The sequence below is a fragment of the Canis lupus genome, chromosome 9 (assembly GCF_011100685.1).
Source record: "Canis lupus familiaris isolate Mischka breed German Shepherd chromosome 9, alternate assembly UU_Cfam_GSD_1.0, whole genome shotgun sequence".
NCBI lineage: Eukaryota > Metazoa > Chordata > Mammalia > Carnivora > Canidae > Canis > Canis lupus.
The window spans coordinates 53,509,208-53,529,302 of NC_049230.1; the positions used below are offsets into that span (position 1 = coordinate 53,509,208).

Consider the following 20,095-nt stretch of genomic DNA (forward strand, 5'->3'; position numbering starts at 1 on the left):
AAATACTTTAAAAAAGATAATTAGGAGGCTTTTTGGAGGTGATGACCTCCCCATGAGAACATGCTCCCCTAGAAGGACCTCCTCCCTCCGTCCCCAGGAGAAGACAAGTGGAAGCATAAGGAGGAGAACCTGGTATGGACCCTCATGGATGTGAAGTGCCCTGGATGATACAAAATCACTACCATCTTTAGCTGTGCACGAATTAGTTTTGTGTGTTGGCTGCTCCACTGCCCTGTGCCAGCTGACAGGAGGAAAAGCAAGGTTTCCAGAAGGATATTCCTTCAGATGGAAGCAGCGCTAAAAGTAACCTGACTCAAGATGAGTGGGAAACTATCCCAATAAACACATTTTGGAGAGAAAAAAGAAAAAGATCATAAGGAAATATCATGAAAGGATTTATGCCAATAAAATTGGTAGCCTAAATGAAATGGGTAACTTCCTCGAAAGACACAAATTACCCAAAGTGACCCAAGAGGAAATGGACAACATGAATGACTCTGTATGAATCAAAGAAACTGAATTTATACTTTAAAAGCTTCCCACTCAGAAAATTCCAGGCCCAAGATAACTTCACTGGTCAAATTCTATCAAACATTTAAGAAAGAAACATTACCAATCCTACATGAAGATAAATACAGAACATTCTTTTCTTATTTTTAATCCTTTTTAAAAAGGTCTTATTTATTTATTTGGGAGAGAGAGAGAGACAGAGAGAGTGCAAACGCACAAGTGAGGGGAAGGGAAGAGGGGCAGAGAAAAGCAGACTCCCCACTGAGCAGGGAGCCTGATGAGGGGCTCAATTCCAGGATCCCAGGATCATGATCTGAGCTGCAGGCATATGCTTAACCAACTGAGCTACCCAGGCACCCCTTATTTTTAACCTTTTAAAAATATTTGACAACAGCAACAAACTACCAAAAATACTTAATTAATTTCAGCAAAGGGCAGAAAAATAATTTAGATGTGGAAAAACTAAATCTATAAATGGGAAAGGTTGAGTAATTTAAGGGTTTTTTCAATATAGCAGAACATTAAGTAACTGTTGTGTTTGAGAAGAGATTTAATGATGTAGGGAACTATTCATGATATAATGTTAACACTTTAATTTTTTATTTTTAAAAAATATTGTATTTATTTATTCACGAGAGACACACAGATAGAGGCAGAGACATAGGCAGAAGGAGAAGCAGGCTCCCCAAGGAGAGATTGATGTGGGACTCGATCCCATGACTCTGGGATCACAACCTGAGCCAAAGGCAGACACTCACCCGTTGAGCCATCCGGGTGCCCTAATGTTAACATTTTAAAACACAACACAACACCTGCTTTTAAAATACTTTAACCTAAATAACTCTGCAAAAATATTTATAAGCATAGAAAAATATGACTGTAAAGAAATACATTAAGTATAAGCAGTGTTTGTAACTGAGTAGTAAGCTGATGGGTGATTGTTCTTGCCATAAAATTTTAACTTTTTTAGTAAGATGCAGTCTATCAGGATGATTAAGGGCATAAACACAAGACCTTGGGGGTCAGCCAGGCCAGGTTTTGTTCTTGGCTCTCATCTTGCTAGCTGAGTGGCCTTTGGCAAATCAATTTCTCTGCATCTGTTGCCTCCTCTGCAAAATGGAGATGAAAGTGTCCACCTACAACAAAAATAGCATTGTTTTGAAGATCAAGTGAGATAATGTGACTAAAGTGTACAGCAAAGTGTTTGGTAGAACTAATATTGAGTAATTCATTTATAGCTTTTATAATCAGAGAAAGACATTTTCCTTTTTAAAAAAATATTTTATTTATTAATTCATGAGAGACACAGAGAGAAGCAGAGACACAGGCAGAAGGAGACGCAGACTCCATGCAGGGAGCCTGATCCAGGACTTGATCCCAGGACTCTAGGATCACACCCTGAGCCTAAGGCAGGTGCTCAACTGCTGAGCCACCCAGGTGTCCTAAGAAAAATATTTCTTGGGATCCCTGGGTGGCGCAGCGGTTTGGCGCCTGCCTTTGGCCCAGGGCGCGATCCTGGAGACCCGGGATCGAATCCCACATCGGGCTCCCGGTGCATGGAGCCTGCTTCTCCCTCTGCCTGTGTCTCTGCCTTTCTCGCTCTCTCTGTGTGACTATCATAAATAAATAAAAAAAAAAAATAAAAAAAAAATATTTCTTCTTCTTCCTTTTTTTTTTTTTTTTAGATTTTATTTACTCATGAGAGACAGAAAGAGAGAGCAGAGACATACACAGAGGGAGAAGCAGGCTTCTCACAGGGAACCCAATGTGGGACTTGATCCCGGGACTCCAGGATCACGCCCTGAGCCAAAGGCAGACACCCAACCACTGAGCCACCCAGGCGTCCCAAAAAAGACATTTTCAAGACAAAACTCGTTTGGAAAGAAACCCTCATTGACAAAGGCAGTGGAGTGGAGATCAGAACCAGGGCAGAGCCCAGAGAAACGAGCACTTAAGTCTTCCCAGTAAAGATACTTCTAGTTGCAAGTATCAGGAATTCCCTCATCAAGCTTAAGCCCTAAATGATAATTGGTTCTGAGAACCCCAGGGTGTCTTACAGAATCCAGATTAAGAAATATCACCATAGGGGCACCTGGGTGGCTTAGTGGTTGACCGTCTGCCTTCGGCTCAGATTGTGATCCTGGGATTGAGTCCCACGTGCTTCTCTCTCTGCCTATGTCTCTGCCTCTCTCTGTGTGTCTCTCATGAATAAATAAAATATTTAAAAAGAAAAAGGAATGCCACCATAAATGTCACCAGCCCTGGGTGCTTGGGTGGCTCAGTCGGTTGTCTGACTCTTGATCTCAGCTCACATCTTAATCTTGGAACCTGAGTTCAGGCTCTGTGTTGGGCTCTGCAACGGGCATGGAGTCTCCTCAAAAACAAACAAAAACCCCAAAGCCACCAGCATCATGGTTCATACCAGGTTGGGAACTGGGATCCTAAACCTCAAACTCTCTCTTCCCATCTCCTTCCTCCTGCTTCCTTCCACCCCCTCTGCTTCCCGGGGCAGAGCATCCTACCCTGCCCAGGTGTACCGGTCGGCACTTCTGGCTATTTGTCCCCGCCCAGTTCCTGGGAGTGAGATTCTGATTGGCCCAGCTTGGGTCAGGTGTCCAGTCACGGCCCAATGAGCCCCGGCTGAGGGGGCGGGGCCATTGTACCCCCGTAGCCGCTGCGGTTCCTGGTTGGTGGAGGAGCAGTAGCGGGCACCTCGCAGGCCAGGTGGCCTCCGCCAAGGGTGTCTGCTCTATTCTGGGCCTGCCCTCTTGTGTTCTCTGCTCAGGCTTTTCTTCTTACTCGGGGCTCCTCCTCCTCCTCCTCCTCCTCCTCCTCCTCCTCCTCTCCTCCGCAATTTCGGCTACTGAGGCCTCTGTGCAGTGGTGGGGGGCTCTCGGGGGGTCAGTCGTGGCCACCTTTCCCAGGGGTCCTCTGTGGGCAATGGCAGGGCAGCTCCCCAGGATGTCCCCCAAACTCCCCTCTGTTCCCCTGTGATGTGGCACGCGGGCCACAGTTGATGACACAACGCCCGGCTGACCCAGGGGGACACATCTGGATTCCCTAGTTTTTGCTGGGAGAGAGGGCGCCATCCTTCCAGAGAAGCTCGTAGCCCAGCCAAAGGTGGCTTTGGTGGCTTTCAGCGGACACAAAGGTTGGTCTAAGAAGAGCATGACTGACACCACACATATACCCTCTTTCTGCAGAAATAAAGAAACGGAAGACTAATGTATCTTTTTTTTTAATTGTCATTTTGCATCTCCCCACCGACGCCAACCCCACCCTCTCCTCTGATGACCACTTGGGCAGGCTACTGATGACCACTTGGGCAGGCTACTGGGGAGCAGGGAACAAAGCTGGGGCCTGGCACCCCCACCAGGCTGCCAGCCCGGGGAGAACAAGTCACAATTACAAATTATCACAACAATTAGCGCCTGTGCTCGGAAGATGGGCAAAGGAGGAGGCCCAGCTCCTCATTGTCAGCGGGTCTATTTGGCAGTGACCTTGCTCTGGAGGCGGTGATATTCCTTCAGCCTGTAAACCAGATTCAAAACAAAGAAAAATGTAAATTAACAATAACAACACGCACTCGGTTCAATTAATTCAGGCAGAACCTGGGTGGCGGGGGCAGCTGTTAGTTAAAATGTGTGTGAAGTTGTCTTTTTTTCTCTGCCTCTGTTCCCACTCCTGCCCTGGCCCCTCCTGCCATCCAATCAGGATAATGTAATTAATTTATCTTTGGGGGAAAACATTGCTTGGCATTGTTGAAGACAAAGCATTTAACTGGCAATGGGAGAGATGAAGAGGCCATTATGAAAACCCGATGTGTTTGGAGCCATTTAAAAGGGTTTATAGTCATAAAATACAGAGGGCGAAGGAGGCGGGGCGGTGGAGGTGATTGTGGCCCCGAGAGCACCAGGGAAGGTCAAGCTGGATTCATCGTCTCTCCCAGTCTCAGCTCCAGGGACAAGAGCCTGGCGTTCGGAGAAAATGGTGGCTTTGTGCCCAGGACATGTGTCAGGGAGGCTAGAGAGACTCGTGCCTTCTTCCCAATGCCAAGCCCCGGGAAGGATGTTGGTGATCAGAACCCAGAGCTGGACAGACACACCTGGACTTAGCTCCCCAGCTTCCTCGCTGGGTGACTGTGGGCAGGTCACTTAACCACCCTGGGCCTGTTTCTGAAGTTGCAAATTTGTGTGTAAGAATGCCATGAGACAACCCAGGAGGGTGCCTGGAGGCTAGTGTACAGTGGCTGCCGGTAATAAATGACCCTGTTTGCCTTTGTGTGTGCTGCCAGTCACCGTGCTCTTCCTGCAGGCCGAGGTCTGGGCTGAGTGCTTGATTTCCCAGGACTCACGCTAGCTTTGGCCACACCTGTGAGGTGGCTACGGTCAACATCCCCACTTGTGTTCCCAGGGGTCCAGAAGAGAGTCCGAGACCATAATGCAGAGCCAGGATTTGGACGCAGGTCTGAGTGGCTTCAGATGGTGTGGGCTACCTCACTAGGCCATGGGTATCCACGTGGCTAGGATAGTTTCCAGCTAGACCTGCAGCTCAGGTATGGTGACATGTAGGTAGGTACCAGGTGCCTTCTGGCCTGATGACTTTCTGAGGTTCCCTTCTACCTCTCAGCCACTTCTCTTTCTAACCTCCTCAAGCAAGGGGGCTCCTGGTGGAGTCCTTCTTGCGGCTACAGAGGGTGGGACTGAGTGTCCAAGGCAAAGGACAGGACTCAGAAACATGGAACCCCAGTGCCCCGGACCTTCAGTGGCTTCTGGCTATGCCTTCTGCCCCTCTGAGAATAGGAGCAGGCACTGAAGCTGCGTGGGCAGAGGGACGGGAAGGGAGGGCCTCTCTAGGGCTTATCTGAAGTCCTATCAGAGCTTGCTACCCACACCCGGGGGGGGGGGGGGGGGGGTCTGAAGACCCATCAGGGCCAGAGCTGCTCACCTGAGGGAGTTGATATTGATGAAACCAGTGGCATCGATAGGCTCATAATCACCTTGCACGTTCATGCTGCAGAGAGAGAGAAGCCAGTCACCACACCCCCAGGCCTCACCTCTGACGTCAGAGGCTCTCTGGGGCTAGGGACAGCTCAGGTTCACAGAAACCCAGGGTATCTCTACTGGGTTGGCCCAAACTTTGGCTTCTCATTGCATTTCTGTCCAATTCAGGAGCTCTACTCAGGGCCAGGCACTGTGCCCAGGGCTGGGGTGCAAGGAGCCTCGTCCCTGCTACGTGAACTGGCAGAGAGGGTCCTGGCTCAGTCAGTGCTATCTGCTGAAATCCTCCTAGGAACCAGAGAACTGTGTTTGCAAGCTGAGGACACACCTGTGAGCCAGCTCGGCTTCTCAGGGCTGGGGGGGGCAGTGGCGAAGGGGATCTCAGAGGCATCTCCAGCGCCAGCTGATGGCATCCAGGGGCCTGGAGGCCCTGGGAAGCCACAGGGTGTGCACAGAACAGCCTCAGATTTGTGACAGCTCCCTTGAAGCTCTCAGGGCAGGGAGGCCCCCGGGAAGACCCTGTCTGGTCCATCTACAAACCTGGCACCTGTCCCATGCCAGCTGGCTCCGAGAAGCACCTGGTCAGCACCATTGTTTTTTTTTTTTTTTTTAAAGATTTATTTTTATTTATTTATGATAGACCTAGAGAGAGAGAGAGAGGCAGAGACACAGGCAGAGGGAGAAGCAGGCTCCATGCCGGGAGCCCGACGCGGGACTCGATCCCGGGACTCCAGGATTGCGCCCTGGGCCAAAGGCAGGCGCGAAACCACTGAGCCACCCAGGGATCCCCTGGTCAGCCCCATTGCGACAAATGTTTCCCCCATCTACAACTCCCATCTTCTGGATTCGACAGGCTTCATCTTTTCACCTACTATCCTTTGAGAAACGCTTCCCAGCCACAGTCCTTCAGGTTGGGGCTGCATCTCCGCTCTACCCACCCCCCATAAAGAACTTAGGGCACATCCTCCTGCCTGTTGAGCTTCAGGCTTTCACTTGCCAAATGGGCCTCTCCATGTTATTACTGGCTCCGCGTGAAGTGATGTAGCTAGCACCTGGCTCGCACTCACTGTTACTCATGTCATTTGTTCACTCATTCACTTATTCAGGTATTTTTTAGGCACCTAAGGTCTGCAGGTGCTGAGGAAACGGGGAGCAAGACAAGAACAGGGCCCATGGTGTGTAGGTGGGGCAGCAGACGTAAGCCATCAATCACCCATCTGCCTTAATTAGGACTGTGATAAGCTCTTTGAGGACAAGTTCAGGGCACTGTGGTCTCAGATCTGTCTCAGTACTGCCACTCTCTAAGCCTCTGGTGGGGACGGGGTCCCTCTGTTTCTCACGCGTCCTACTCTGAATCAACCCCTTGTCCCTGTGTCCCCAGAACTCCAGCCTCAGGAGAGGACAAAACAGTCTTAAGGTTCTTGATGACAAGGAGTCAGCCTGTCCCCTCAGGAGCCTTCTCTGGAGAGGTGAGATTGGGGAGGAAGAGGGCAGAGGGGAATCTGTCATCCACCCCCACCCCCACACTCCCCAAGACCCTAAGGCTGTGCCTCTGGCTGGCTCTTTGTGGATTGTGGACTTTCTATAAGTGGGCTCTCTGCGCTCAGCTATCCTGCAACTTGTTCAGGACTTGGGCTCTGTTGCCCTACCCCCACCATGCCCCAGCCCTGACCTTCATGGGGCTGTGAAACAGCACAAGAACTCCCACACTCCCACCCCCTGTCTCTCCTCCTCCCCACCTCTGCTGGCCTCTCCAGGTCTCAGGAGCAGATCAGCAAGTCCCCTGTAAGAGGGGGGGGGGCGATGTCAGACTTCGGAGGGGCTACCTCGTGGCATCCCCGAAAGCATCAGCCTCTGCAGATCCCTTTTACACACCTTGCTCTGGATGATAAAGCTTACCCCCCTGACACACATACAAATCAAATCGTGAAACACACTCCCACTGCCTGAATCACCCGTTCCCTTCAGAAGGATCCCGGTGCTCAGCTCAGGGAGAAGCCAGGGCTCAGACCCCCTTCCAGCTCCCCTCCAGGCACTCCTCTCCTCTTCATCACCATCCTGCACATGTCAAAACAAACTTTCCCACTCCCCTCTCCTGGAGGGGCATCCAGCCCACTCCGACAGCCCCTGCAAAGAGAGGCCCAGGTCCGGGGACAAACTTGTCTGGAGCATGAGGCTGCAGAAGAGTTCCCAGAGGTGTTTCTCGGGAGCTGAAAAACCTCTTTTAAAATTGTGGTTTGGGGTGGTGGTGGGGGTGGTGGTGGCTGATGGTGGTAGAAAAAGAGTTTACAATGATTTTTTTTTTTTTTTTACCTCCCCTGACGGTCTACAGAAAACCTCTGTGCTTTTATTTTTGTTCATTCGAGTGGCTCTGACCTGCTCTATAATTACGTTACTTTCTACCTACTGTGCCACGGCATTTCCAGTTCTGCTACCTCTCGCGGCTTCCTCGCTGGTCCCTGTGAGGCTGTCACTCAAGGGCTTTCAAGCCAGCGATGTAGAAATCAAAGAGAAAGGGGAAATGGTCGGAGACACAGTGAGAATAAATGCGCCTGCTTTTCTCTCTTTTTTTCCTTCCCCTTTTTACTTTCTTCATTTAATCTCCCTGAGTGAGGCTGTAAGGCTTAATGAAGGGTTGGGCAGATTATTAGAAGCTGTTGATTCAGAGGGGGAGGGAAGAAAGAGCCAGAGAGAGAAAGAGAGAAGATAATTTGACATTTACCCCGACTGATCTAAACTGATTCGGTTATATTTATGGCTCATAAAGTGTTTAGAAAGACGGAAGGGGGGAGCAGCTCAGCACGGCGAGGAGACAGGGAAAGAGGGAAATAATATTGACCGCCAAACAAAACTCGCCCGCTAATTCCCAACAGGCCTCCGCCAGGGCTAAGCTGGGCTGGGGACTGGGGTCGGGTGGGGCCGTCGGGTCCCACCTCTTGGGAGGCCAGGTGACCTCTGAAGGGACCGCGGGGAAGGCATGGTGCAGATGCGACTCAAGAGCCGAGGTTGCCTTTGACCCGGCCCACCAGGGCTCTGCAGCTTGGCCCTGGGGCCTTGGAGGCAGCATCCTCGGTATGGCCTAGAGACCCCCTCCTTGGCTCCCATCCCAGGTCACTCCGCCCCGCCCCCCTGGCCCCGGCCAGGTTCCTCCTGGCTTTGGGAAACCTCCAGATGTCTGCAACTCTCCATTGTCTTCCACCCACTCTCTCTGGAACTCTAGGCTGGTGTGTCTGAGGGCTTGACAGACACTCTCCTGGGCTGGCTCAAAGATGACTCACCCTCAAGGTGTCTGAGTCCAAATGCAGGACCTTCTCTCAAGAACTCCCTCAACTCAGGAATTGCCACCCCAGTGCGCCCAGCTGTTCGTGCCGGGCGAGTCCGGAAAGTGCTTCATCCCTTTCCACATCCAAGCCCTTTCCATTCTTAACCTCTTCACCGTTTGCCAGATCCTTCTGTTTCTCTCCGCCTCCAGACCCGTCAGCCTGGTCCCAGCTGGCATGTCCCTTGGGATCTATTCTCCGGAGCAGCCAGAAGGACCCTCAAGAAACAAAGTTCTGATGGCTCCTCTTTAAGATCTGCCTCCGGGACCCTCCTGCTCTGACCCCCTTCTCCCAGCGTGCCTGGGACCTTCTGGACTCATCCAATGCCCAGAACCTCTGCACGTGACCATGTCCCTGGAAGCTTCCAAGCTCCCTCTCCACCTGCTTAGCAACTGTCTTTTGGAGGCCAGCTCAACAGTGATTTCCTCAGGAAGCTTCTCCACATCCCAGTTAGAATACCCAGTCAGACCTGTGCCTCCTCACAGCCCAAAACCGTCTTTCCTAATTCTACATTCAGGTGATCATTTGATGGGTGCCTTTCTCCCCGTCTAGCCTGGAAGGCCCAGGAGGGTAGAGGCAGCATTGATTCCCTGTGTGACTGGCTCCCCCACAGCCTCCCCGTGCTCAGGCACATCTTTGTTGAGAAAGCTGGTTGGAAGGGTCAGTGGCCCTGAGGGTGTGTTCCTCGGCTGGGGGGCAAGCATGGGGCACCTACCTCACCAGCTCCTCATTGTAGAGGGACAGTGGGGACTCCCGGCTGAGGATGTACACCTGGCCCTTGAAGACGGACACTTGCACTTTCCCTTCCACACGCTCCTGGGACTTGGCGATGCAGTGGCGGACAAATTCACACTCGGGGCTGTGCCAGAAACCTGCAGGGATGGGAAACAGAGGGTGCTAGGGAGGCCCACTGTGCTGGGGCCTAGGATCGGGGGTGTAGGGAGGCCACCCTGTGCTGCAGTCCACCATGGCAGACCTTGGGGGCGGGAGGGTCTTGGCACAAAGAACGCTTACAAACAGTTGCATCAAGGAACAAGCCCATGTGCCTATCCTCTGACCTTGCATGTCCCTGGTGGGTAAGGAGGGGCCCTCCTTGCTCTTGCAAGCATCACCTCCCAAGGATTGGGAGAGGGGAGCCAACCCTCTGCCTCATGCCAGACATTCAAGGAGTACAACGGGCCAGGCCGTGGGGACACAGCCGTGAAGGGACGCCATGGCTTGCTCACAGGGAGCTCAGTCTTATGAGGATGGCAGATAGCTGTCGGGTAGGAGACCTCAGGCCAGATTCAGGGCTGAGCGATGGGAATGCTCATCTTCCCAGCCATGGCAGCTGGGTGGTGGTTCGGGGGCAGAAAGACTCTGTGTGTGTGTGTTCCCTTCACTGCTCTGTCCTTCTGCTTCCCCATCTATTGAGTGGGGATGACACAGTATCCCCCTCCCAGGACTAGTGCGCTTATTGTGCATAGAGGCCCCTGGGTGTCCACACACTGGAGTCCTGGCCCCACCCCTCAGATGTCAGTCAACTGTCTACATGCTGCTAATACTTTCCTATGCAAATATTTTTATGTATGAAGCATGGACACTGTGCTAAATTCTTCACCTGGGCTAGCTCTTTGAATCATCATGAACAGCCCTAGGAGAAAAGTTCCCTTAGCCTCTTTTCTGAGTGAACAAGTAAGGCCCAGAGAAGTAAGTTGAGGTTTCCCCAAGAGCATGCACAGGCTGCAGTGAGGGACCGGGGTCTGACCTTAGTTATAACAGCTCTGCTTCGTATGATAATCTTAGACTTTTACTGTCTGTGGACAGAACATTCATCAGTACCCAAGGTACCTGAGAAATGTGCGACCTCCTCCTCCCCCACGCTGTCCCCTCCTCCATGCTGTCCCCCCAGAGCCCCGAGACCACTGGAGGCTGTGTGCTCAGTCCCCAGGCTGTCCTGGGGCCTGCAGCTCAGCACCGACGGGCTCAGACTTGCAGCCAGGCAGCCAGCCATCTCCGCTCTGGTCTCTGTGCAGGGCAGGCGGGCTGTGGCCAGGACTGGGGGAGGGACAGCTCGAGGGGTAGGATTTCTGTGAAACGGAGCTGGGAAGGTGAGCCCACCTGGGCAGCTGTGAGGCCAGATGGTGCGCGATCTCCTGCCCTGATAAAGGGCCAGGTCAGCCCCGGGTCTGCGGCTATTGTTGGAGGCCGGGCCTCCAGGGGCACCTGCTGAGGCTCTCCGTGGGAAAGGGGGGCAAGCTTCTCCGGGATGGGTCCAGTGACTTGCAGAGGTGGGGGAGGACCAGGCAGGGTCCTCACCCTCCAGCCACCTGCCATTTGGGTTTAGATCCCGCTCCGCAATGATAATTTGCACAATGAGATATTACTGACCACTCTCCGGCGAGTTGGATGGATTCACTGATAGGATGCAGGCCGAGCACTAAGCATTTTAGGTTTGAGATTTGAATATGGCCTCTGCCAGCCCTCACTGCACAGACAGACAGACACCTGGAGAAGTGTCCCAAGCCACAGTGAGATCCTGAAAAGTGCTCCTGACTCTAGCCTAGACCCGCATGGGAAGGAACACTGATGGCCGCCCCTGCCATGCCCCAGTGGCTTGGCCATCTTTCTAAGTCAGGATAATTAGACCATTAAGCTCTCAGGCTGGAAGACCAGGAGGAGATGGAGTCAGAGATAGGTGCACCCACATGGGAACATCTGGCCTGGGCTTTATCTCAGGATCTCTCACCTTTGCTGCATGGGGGTCTTGAACTCAGATTTCTTTTCCCAGCAGCTCCAGCCTGGGCTGAGGGATAGTGAGCTTGTGGTGCTGCATGAGTATCCCAGGTCTGGGGGTGGGCCAAGCACTATGCTAATTGGGACAACAGCCCTCTGTATGAGCTGTGCATCATACTCATTCTTCTGCTGAAGAAAGAGGTGAGGGAGAGGAGGTGAGCTACATGCCCTAAAGGAGATGGGTCCTGGGACGCCTGGGTGGCTCCGTGATTGAGTGTCTGCCTTTGGCTGAGAGTGTGATCCCGGTGGTCCTGGGATTGAATTCTGCACCGGGCCCCCCTGTGAGGAGCCTGCTTCTCCCTCTGCCTATGTCTCTGCCTCTCTCTGTGTGTCTCCCATGAATAAATAAGATCTTTAAAAAAAAATTTAAAAAAAATGAAGGAGACAGGTCCTGAAGCCGGGGTCCTGCCATAATGACCCTGAGGGTGGGGACTAGGGCCTATGCCTGGAGGGAGAGGGTCTGTACAAGCCCATAGAGAAACTTGGGGATAGGGTGAGGAGAGGGAAATGAACAGCAATCACAGTCACCAGGGCATCTAGCAGTGGGGCTGAGGCAGATGGGCTTCTTCTGTGCCTCAGTGTCCCTATCTGTGCTCTGAGGAAGCCACGTGTTACAGCAAAGTGGCAGGCTCAACGAGTGGGAGCTAGATGGAACCAGATGGAAGAGACCTGGTCTGGTGCCCATTATTTTACAGGAGGAGAAACTGAGGATCAAGGTAGACAGACCTACTCGGTCATAAACCCAGAGGTAAGGCCCCAGGTCCCTGCCTCTACCCTTGGAAAACACACCAGGCATTTGTAGTATATCAACCCACTCCTCTGTGCCAGGCGCTGTTCTAGGTATGTTTATTATCCCCACTCTTCAGATGAGGAAACCGAGGCACGGGGAAATTCAGTAACTTGCTTAAACCTCTCTGTAATGTTCATGTCTCCCTGACATGAGAAGTCATAACAAATAGCCCCTCCAAGCTGGGGTGGGGACAGGCTGCCACCCGAGGCCGGGCTGACATCTACAGGGGTCTGGTGATGTCAGGGGCACCTGGGAAATAGAGTATCAAGAATCCTTTGAAGAAAATAAAATAAAATAAAATAAAATAAAAAAAAGCCTTTGAAGGCTCCTAATCATTGTACCTCATCTGGGGATTTGGAAGGCTCAGTGGGTAACAGTAAGGATTACACCCCGGTGGTCAGGTGTAGGGGCCCTGAGCCCGTGGCTGGGGCCAAGTTGTGCCCCGGATCCCAAGGGACCCCTGTGCATGCCACCAAGCCCCTTGATCTCGTTTCCCAAGGACCCCAGTTTACCTTCCCCCCTTCCCCCCCTCCCCCCCACGAGGATCCACTGGCCTGGCCAAGCACTTGGCCTCTGCAGCTGGCTTGTCCTGGGCTCAACACCACCACTCATCAGCTGTGAAACCTAGAAACCAGTTTCTCACCCCTGTGTAGTTAAGACTAGGTAATGCCCGTGAGCGCCCAGCTCAGGGTCCCGCAGCAAGAGAGGCGGTGGCTGTGGGAGAGGAGGGCGGCTGGAGGCGGCCCCCACTTGGCCTCCCGGAGGAGCCTCTGAGCTAGCAGCCCGGGCCAGGTGCTCTCCCCTATGGGCCTGCCATGCTTAATGACTCTCCTACTTTGTAACCAGAATCCACCTTTCTGCTGAAACCCCGCTGAGCAAGAGAGCCCGCAGGAGACAATGGTATTTAAACACCTGTCTGTACCTGGGGAGGTGGAGGGGGGGACCCAGCTTCAAAGCTGCCAGATACAATGGGAGGGAAAAATCGCCCAGCCAATAACCACTGGAGTCCCCTTGAAATCCCAAGATGAGTTACAGTGATTAGGAGCTTTCAAAGGAAAATAAAACCTCCAGAGGAGAGGGGGGGGATAAGGCGAGGGCAGCAGAGGCTTATCCCAGATAGGGATTGTTAACATGCACTTTCCCGCGTTCCCCTGATGTCTAGGCCCCCACAGATGTCAACCGGGCCTCAGGCAGCAGTCTGTCCCCCACACCCTCACCACACCCAAGCTCGGAGGGACTGTTTGATGTGACTTCTCTCATTAGGGAGACGGTGAATGTTATAGAGGAGGGTCAGCAAACATTTTCTGGAAAGGGCCAGATAGTAAATATTCTAGGCTCTGTAGGTCACATGGTCTCTCTCACAAACTACTCAACTCTGCCATGGTAGCTCAGAAGTGACCAGAGACAACGTATACACCAATGCGTGTGGCCGTGCCCAAAGAACTATTTATGGACACTGAAGTTTGAATTTCCTAGAATTTTCATGGGACAAGAAATGGTAGTATTGTATAGTTTTCCCCCCAATCATTTAAAAAAATGTGTAGAAACCTAGGCTTCACTTGTGGGTTGAACAAAAATGGGAGGTGGGCTGGATGTGGGGACCCCTGTCATATGGTGTGAGGGAGGGGTTTGCAGCCAGGAGGCCTGGATTCCAACTCTGTGACAGATAAGGCACTGAGTCTCACCTGTAACAGGGGGACCCACCCATACTGTGTGCTGATGTCATTTGGTGCCTGGGCTGCCTCTGGCTCTGGCTTTGCCTTGCTTGTGGCAGCCCCAGGTTCTGCCCGGGGACAGCCCGACCGGGGGTCAACCCCAGCTAGGCCACTTCCAGTCATGGAACTTTGTACAAGGTCCTTTTGCTCTGAGGCTCCCTTTCCTCATCTGTAAAAGGAGCCAGCTGTGGCTCTCCTAGGAACGTTGGGAGGACCACCCTCCACCTCACCCCAGGATGGCTCATGTCCCCACACAGGGCCTGGCACCTGGAGTGTGTGAGGTGCTGGCCACCCTAAGAATGACACGTGATGCTTCCCTGGCCCTGCTGAGGCTGTGCATATCTCAGGTGGCAGAGGCAGCCGGACATCCTGGGGTGACTGGCATGCTTCCCTCCACACCCCGTGAACAGGGCAGTGCCAGCCCCCCAACTCCCTCACTCCTTGTCCCCTGCCCTCACTCAACTCCTCCAACCTGCACCTTCTGGGCTCTCTTGAGGATGGCAGTGGGTGGGGAGGAGACTGGAGGAGGGTGCCATCAGCTCGGGGAGGGGGAGCAGCCACGTGCACTACTGCACTACGTACCCGTGTACACCAGCTCAGCGAATTTTAAGCCCAGGCCCTGTTTGATTTTGCGCACTTCGCGGTCCATGGTGAAGGCCTCGATGTCTAAATGAGCGTGGTAAAGGATCGTCCCTGCTGGGGTCTCGTAGATACCTAGCCATTTTTCCAGGCAGGGGGAAAAGGAGAAAAAAGAGAGAAACGCATGAAACCCAAACTGTCAGCAAATGACAAAAAAAAAAAAAAATAATAATGACTCGTCTGACAGGAGACAAGCCGGTCGGACCCATTCACTCCCAGCTTGTTGCAAAATGCGCCTGTCATTATGCTCATGCTGAGGCCACGACAGTCCACTCTGCGGCTTGTGGAGAAAATGTCTGGATGCCCCCCTTTGAAGAGGCCCTCAGACGCTGGAAAATGATAGGGTTTCGGAGCTGTTCCCCCCTCCTTCCCGACGCGTGCCCACCGGCCCGCGGCTGAAAACCTGTAATTAAACCAACCACAGTAGAGCCCAGGCCCCCAAATATCCCTTCCTCCCTTCCATGGGGGAGCCAGGGGAGGGGACAGCTGTACATACACATGCACACTCGTGTACACGTGTGCATGCACATGCCACCTTCAGCCAGTGCCTCCCTTGGCAGCTACGTCTCTGAGGATAAACCCCAACCTCTGTGATGGCAGAGGGCTTGGTGGGCTCCTGCACTCATCCCATGTACAGATGGGGAAACTGAGCCAGGGAGGGGAAAGAAAGTGCCCAATGTGGAGCTGGGGCCTGGGTCGGGGCGCTGAGCCCCTGACCAGTGCTGTCTGCTGCCCCGTGGGCCCACTGCTGATGGGGCCCAAATCCAAACCCCAACCCCACCAGAAGGTCTTGCCCAAACCCCCTCCTGATGACCCCAGGCCCAGTCTCTCCATTTCCTAAACAACCTGCTTAGACCAAATGGTGTCCAAAGTGACACTGAGGGGCCTGACCCTGAGCTGAGCCTGGTGCTGGCTGGCCAGGAGGTTTGATTGGTAGTCCCACACTGGATTTGAGAACACTAAGACACCAGGAGGTGGGACCACCAGACCCTCTCTTGTCCCAGCAACATGGCCTTTCTAAGAAATCAGGGGAGCACGCTGAGCTGACCACAGGAAAACCTGCCAGGTGTCCACTATTCCGATGGGAGAAGGTAAGATCTGTTCCCATCCCACAAATGCTACTCTGAGACTGTCCTTTCTTCACACCGCACATCATTACAGTGCTAAAGGGGCACATTTTCAGTGATCCCCAAAATTTACCACTGTGTTTCCACACTGTCTGTACACGCATGTTCATGGCCGCACTGTTCACAGCAGCCAAAAGGCGGAAGCAACCAAAATATCCATCAACAGCTGAGTAGATAAACAAAATGTGGCACACACACACAGTAGAATATTATTCAGCCTTAAAGAGGGAGGCGACTCTTGACACCTGCTACAGGGCGGGTGTACCTGAAGAACAGCATGCTGGGTGAAATAAACCGGTCCCAAGAAGATAAATACCTCGATTCCACTTAGATGAGATCCCTGGAGTCACCAGGTTCGCAGAGACAGGAAGTGGGATGGTGGGGGGAGGGAGCAGTGGGAAGTTGTCGTTTGGTGGGGGAGGGCTACAGAGAGGGGGCTCTCAGCTTGGGAAGACAGATTTCAGGAGGTGGATGGGGATGATGGCCACGCAACAGTGTGACTGCATCTACTGCCACTGAACTGTAGGTTTCAAAATGGTTCAAATGGTAAATGTTATGTCCCTTTCACCACTATTTGAAAAATATTTTTAGCACACCCCCCCCCCCCCGCCCAAGTCAGAAGGGAGATTGTTTTCGAACCTGGAGCCCAAAGGTGTCATGGGCATGGCTGAGTGTGCAGCCACTTGCCAGAAATGTCCTCCTCTGAGAACCCCCTGATGTTCGATCTTTCACTCAGAAATTAGAGAAATGTTGGCTGCCAGGACAGGCCCTTTCAGACCATCAGTGCCCCGTTCTTCTAACTTTGAGCTGCACTATTGAAACAGTCTTTGACAGAAGCCTAACATAGGGAAGGGATAGCCTGGGCCCTGCTGCAGGGAGCAGAGGCCCCTCTGCAAACCCCAGGCTCCACCAGGAAGTCCTTAAAATGCCAATCTGGTCCAACATCACTTTTACAGATGGGCAGGCTGAAGCCCAAGGTTGGTGTGAGCAGCATCTAGATCTCCCTTCTCTGCCCAGGTTGCTTCTCAGAGTCTTTAACAAAGCGATCTGTGCTTACCAGGGCATGAAAAGGAACACAAATCTGAGGAGCCATGGCCGAGGAGGACAGGCCAGGGCTCTTATCCTGGCTCCAAGGTGTTCCCAAGCAGAAAAGAGCCTCTTGGGGGTGGGGGGGTGATTCTCTTATCTGCAAACCCCTGATATCTTGGTCTTGGGGGGACATATGTGTCAAAGCCCCACCTGGAGACCAGGTGCCACAAAAGAGCCTGTTCCATTTCACTAGTGTGGCTCTTGGGCAATGTCTGCTGTCCTGATCCAATCGTGACGTTTAGGGGCAAATGGCCTCCCCAGCAGGAAAGCACCAACATCCCAAGATCATGCACTGGCCCCAAGCCCTGGAGTCCCGGGGCGATGTTCAGGCCCTCACTCAGTCTCCTTGTCACTCTTGCAAACACAGTTCAAACAGGCTCTGTCATCCATTTCCATGGAGCAACTGGGAGCCACGAACCAAAAAGGCTGTTGGCGGTGGAGATGGCTGGCTGGCTGGGTGAGAACAGGGGAGGCACAGAAAACCTGCAAAAACTTGGCACAGGAGTCAGGGCCCTTCCTGTGGGGACAACAAGGTGCCACAAACAAGTGGCTCCCGATGGCTCCGGGGCAACGGAGCAAGACCCACTGGTTTAGTCACCTCTTTACAAAGACAGACGTTTGCAGAACATTTAGAAATGTCTGCTTCCAGAATGGCAGAGATGACCACAATGTTAAAGGGGCAAGTTTTCAACTCTCCTAGAAACTTTATCTCTGGGAATATAGTGACTGACCCAAGCTTACTGGTCTTTCATCCTGGGACATACTAAGAGTTTGGTGTTTATCGATTTGGAAACAGGCCTTCTAAGGATCAGTTTTGCTAGATTTTGGAAAAACCCAGAAAGTTTCAAAGGCTTCCCATCTATTGGCACAGAGACTCAACCATGCCAGCCCAGGTGGGCCAATGACTGGAGCCCTCCTGCTTTTGGCCCCCGGGGAGTCAGACTCCTTGCTTTTCTGTCTTCTGCTGGGCCAGGCAGGGGGCACAGGCCAAATGGTACCTTCAGGGCTAAGGCTGGGGACCAGAAGGCTCATGGAAATGAAACCTTCGCAGAATTCCCAGCTCAGCTTTGCTGTGTGACCTTCGTCCAGCTCAGCCACCTCCTGAGCCCCAGGCAAACTGCTCCTCATCCCAACTTCCCCTGAGACCTGCCTGGAAGGTTAAGTACACAGACACACTGTGTCTTGACGTGGTGTGCATGATGATGGTTTTGTCTCTAGAACACGGGGGCCGACTCCGCAGCATCACCTCCCAGCAGCCCAGAGAAGGAACATCAATGATTGTGTGCAGAGTGCTAGGAGGACACAGGTACTTTCCAGCTAGGAAGAGCTCTGACCTGCCCAAGGGCCACCTGCTGCTGGCCCAAGAGAGTTGCTCCCCGGGGAAGGAGCATAGAGTGTCTGGTGGGCAGACCTGCCTGCCCCTGTGCCCTGAGCACCAGCCTCATGGCCATCAACCCCCCAAGACAGCCACAGGAAGCATCGCGGGCAAGAGGAAAGGCACAGCCTTGACACACGGCACAATTAATATTCCTGCTCCTTTTCCTAGGTGTTAAAGTTAATTGTGACTGATCAAAAAGCTGTTTTCAGGTTGCTGCTATCGTGTATGTGTGTGTGTGTGTGTGCACGTGTGCATGGGAGCATTTGAAAGATCTCCCCTCTCCTCTCCACAGGGGTAGGGGGTACAGATGATTTCTGTGTAGTCCTTCTGGAAAAAAATGACTTTAAAAAAAAACCACTGACAGAAACCTGATGCTAAAAGACTGTGGATTTGGGGCTTTTGACAGTCGGCATACAAACCACTGCGCAAAAAGAAGGAGGAGATGACAGGTGAGTCTCGCTGTCGCGGTGGAAGAGACAACAGACATCTTCGTAGTGACACGCACAGCAGCTCCAAGTGTCTATTTTCATCTCCCCGTGTTTACAGGAAAAAGACAGAGGTGTCAGCGGTTCTCTGTGGAGCAGCTTCAATCACACCATAATTACTGCCAAGGGGTGGATGGCGAAAAGGGCAAGGAGCTAGGGTGTGTGTGTGTGGGGGGGGCCAATGGACCAAAGAGGAAGAGGTGAGGACCAAAATGTTGCTGCTGCTTAAATCCGTCTCCTCTGTTCCTGAGGCTGTCGGGCGGCACAGTTTGGCAGAACGGAGTGGGACCTTCTAATCAGCTGGGGCCTGGGTGGGGGTGGGGTGGGGGTTGGGGCACCTGAACCAGAGGCTTTGGTCCTTTGGGAAAGCAGTCTCCAGAGGGAGACATTTGGAAAGGCCTGGGGAAGGGAGGTTGGCTGGAGCCCAAGGGCTCCCCTCTTAGGTACCAGGGCCAAGGATGGAGGCAGTTGCTATGGTGATGGGGAGGCAAGTCATGGTGGGTCTCTAGCCATCCTCTATGTTCCTGGTGCCCTGCTGGCCCCAGTCTTGGGATCAGGGTGGGCCTCTGAGGGTACAGACATCTTTGTTTTCACAGGTCTCCCTCTACTCTCCATCTGGAACATTCCATCTGAGCAGAGCCTCCTGGGAGGCCTGGACAGGTGGGCAGGCAGGTGGGTAAGTGGGCAGGCAGCCCTTGCTTCTTCTTAGCCAGAAAGTGGAGGAGTCAGGAGGAAGTGAGCTAGGAGGGGAGAGTGGGAGACAGATGGGAAGGGTGGACGAGAGAGGGACAAGAGAGAGAAGAGAAGCGGGAGGGGGTCTGCAGAGGCAAGAGGCAGCAGCAGGCAGAGGTGAGATGGGCAGGGATAGGGAGCTCAGGAGACAGCCAGGATGGCTAAAGAAGGAGGGAGAAGGTGAGCGGAAGGACAGGCGCTGGCTCCCCCACCCCTCCGCTTCCCTCTTGTCTGCCCTGCCCCCCCTTCTCCTTCCCACTGATTTCATTTACTTCACTTAATTAGCCCCCCTCCAGAGTTAAAAAGATAATGTGATAATGACGATGTGAACAGCCACAATACAGCAAAAGCTACTCCATCTGCAGCTTCCCCAGCCTCCTTTCCTCTGACCCCATGACCACCCCAGACTTGGGGCACTAGCACTGCCCAACTCCCCCCACCACCACCAAAAGAAAAACAAGCCCTTTAACGAATTTCAATTATGAGCTTTGTAAAATCAATACAAATGACATCTCCCCCTTGTACACAGGGGTAC

At 52.8% G+C, this 20,095-nt stretch overlaps 1 protein-coding gene across 2 annotated transcripts in view; it reads right to left on the reverse strand.

The window, feature by feature from the left end:
- Nucleotides 1–3,732: 3,732 nt before the first annotated feature.
- Nucleotides 3,733–20,095, reverse strand: part of ASS1 (argininosuccinate synthase 1) — a 52,690-nt gene continuing 36,327 nt past the window's right edge. For both annotated transcript variants that reach the window (XM_038549030.1, XM_038549031.1), the window contains 4 exons: nt 14,693–14,824; nt 9,546–9,702; nt 5,458–5,523; nt 3,733–4,041 (listed from right to left, as the gene is read on the reverse strand). In XM_038549030.1, the coding sequence (XP_038404958.1) occupies nt 3,996–4,041; nt 5,458–5,523; nt 9,546–9,702; nt 14,693–14,824 (401 nt within the window). In that variant the 3' untranslated portion in view covers nt 3,733–3,995. The remainder of the gene's footprint in view (nt 4,042–5,457; nt 5,524–9,545; nt 9,703–14,692; nt 14,825–20,095) is intronic.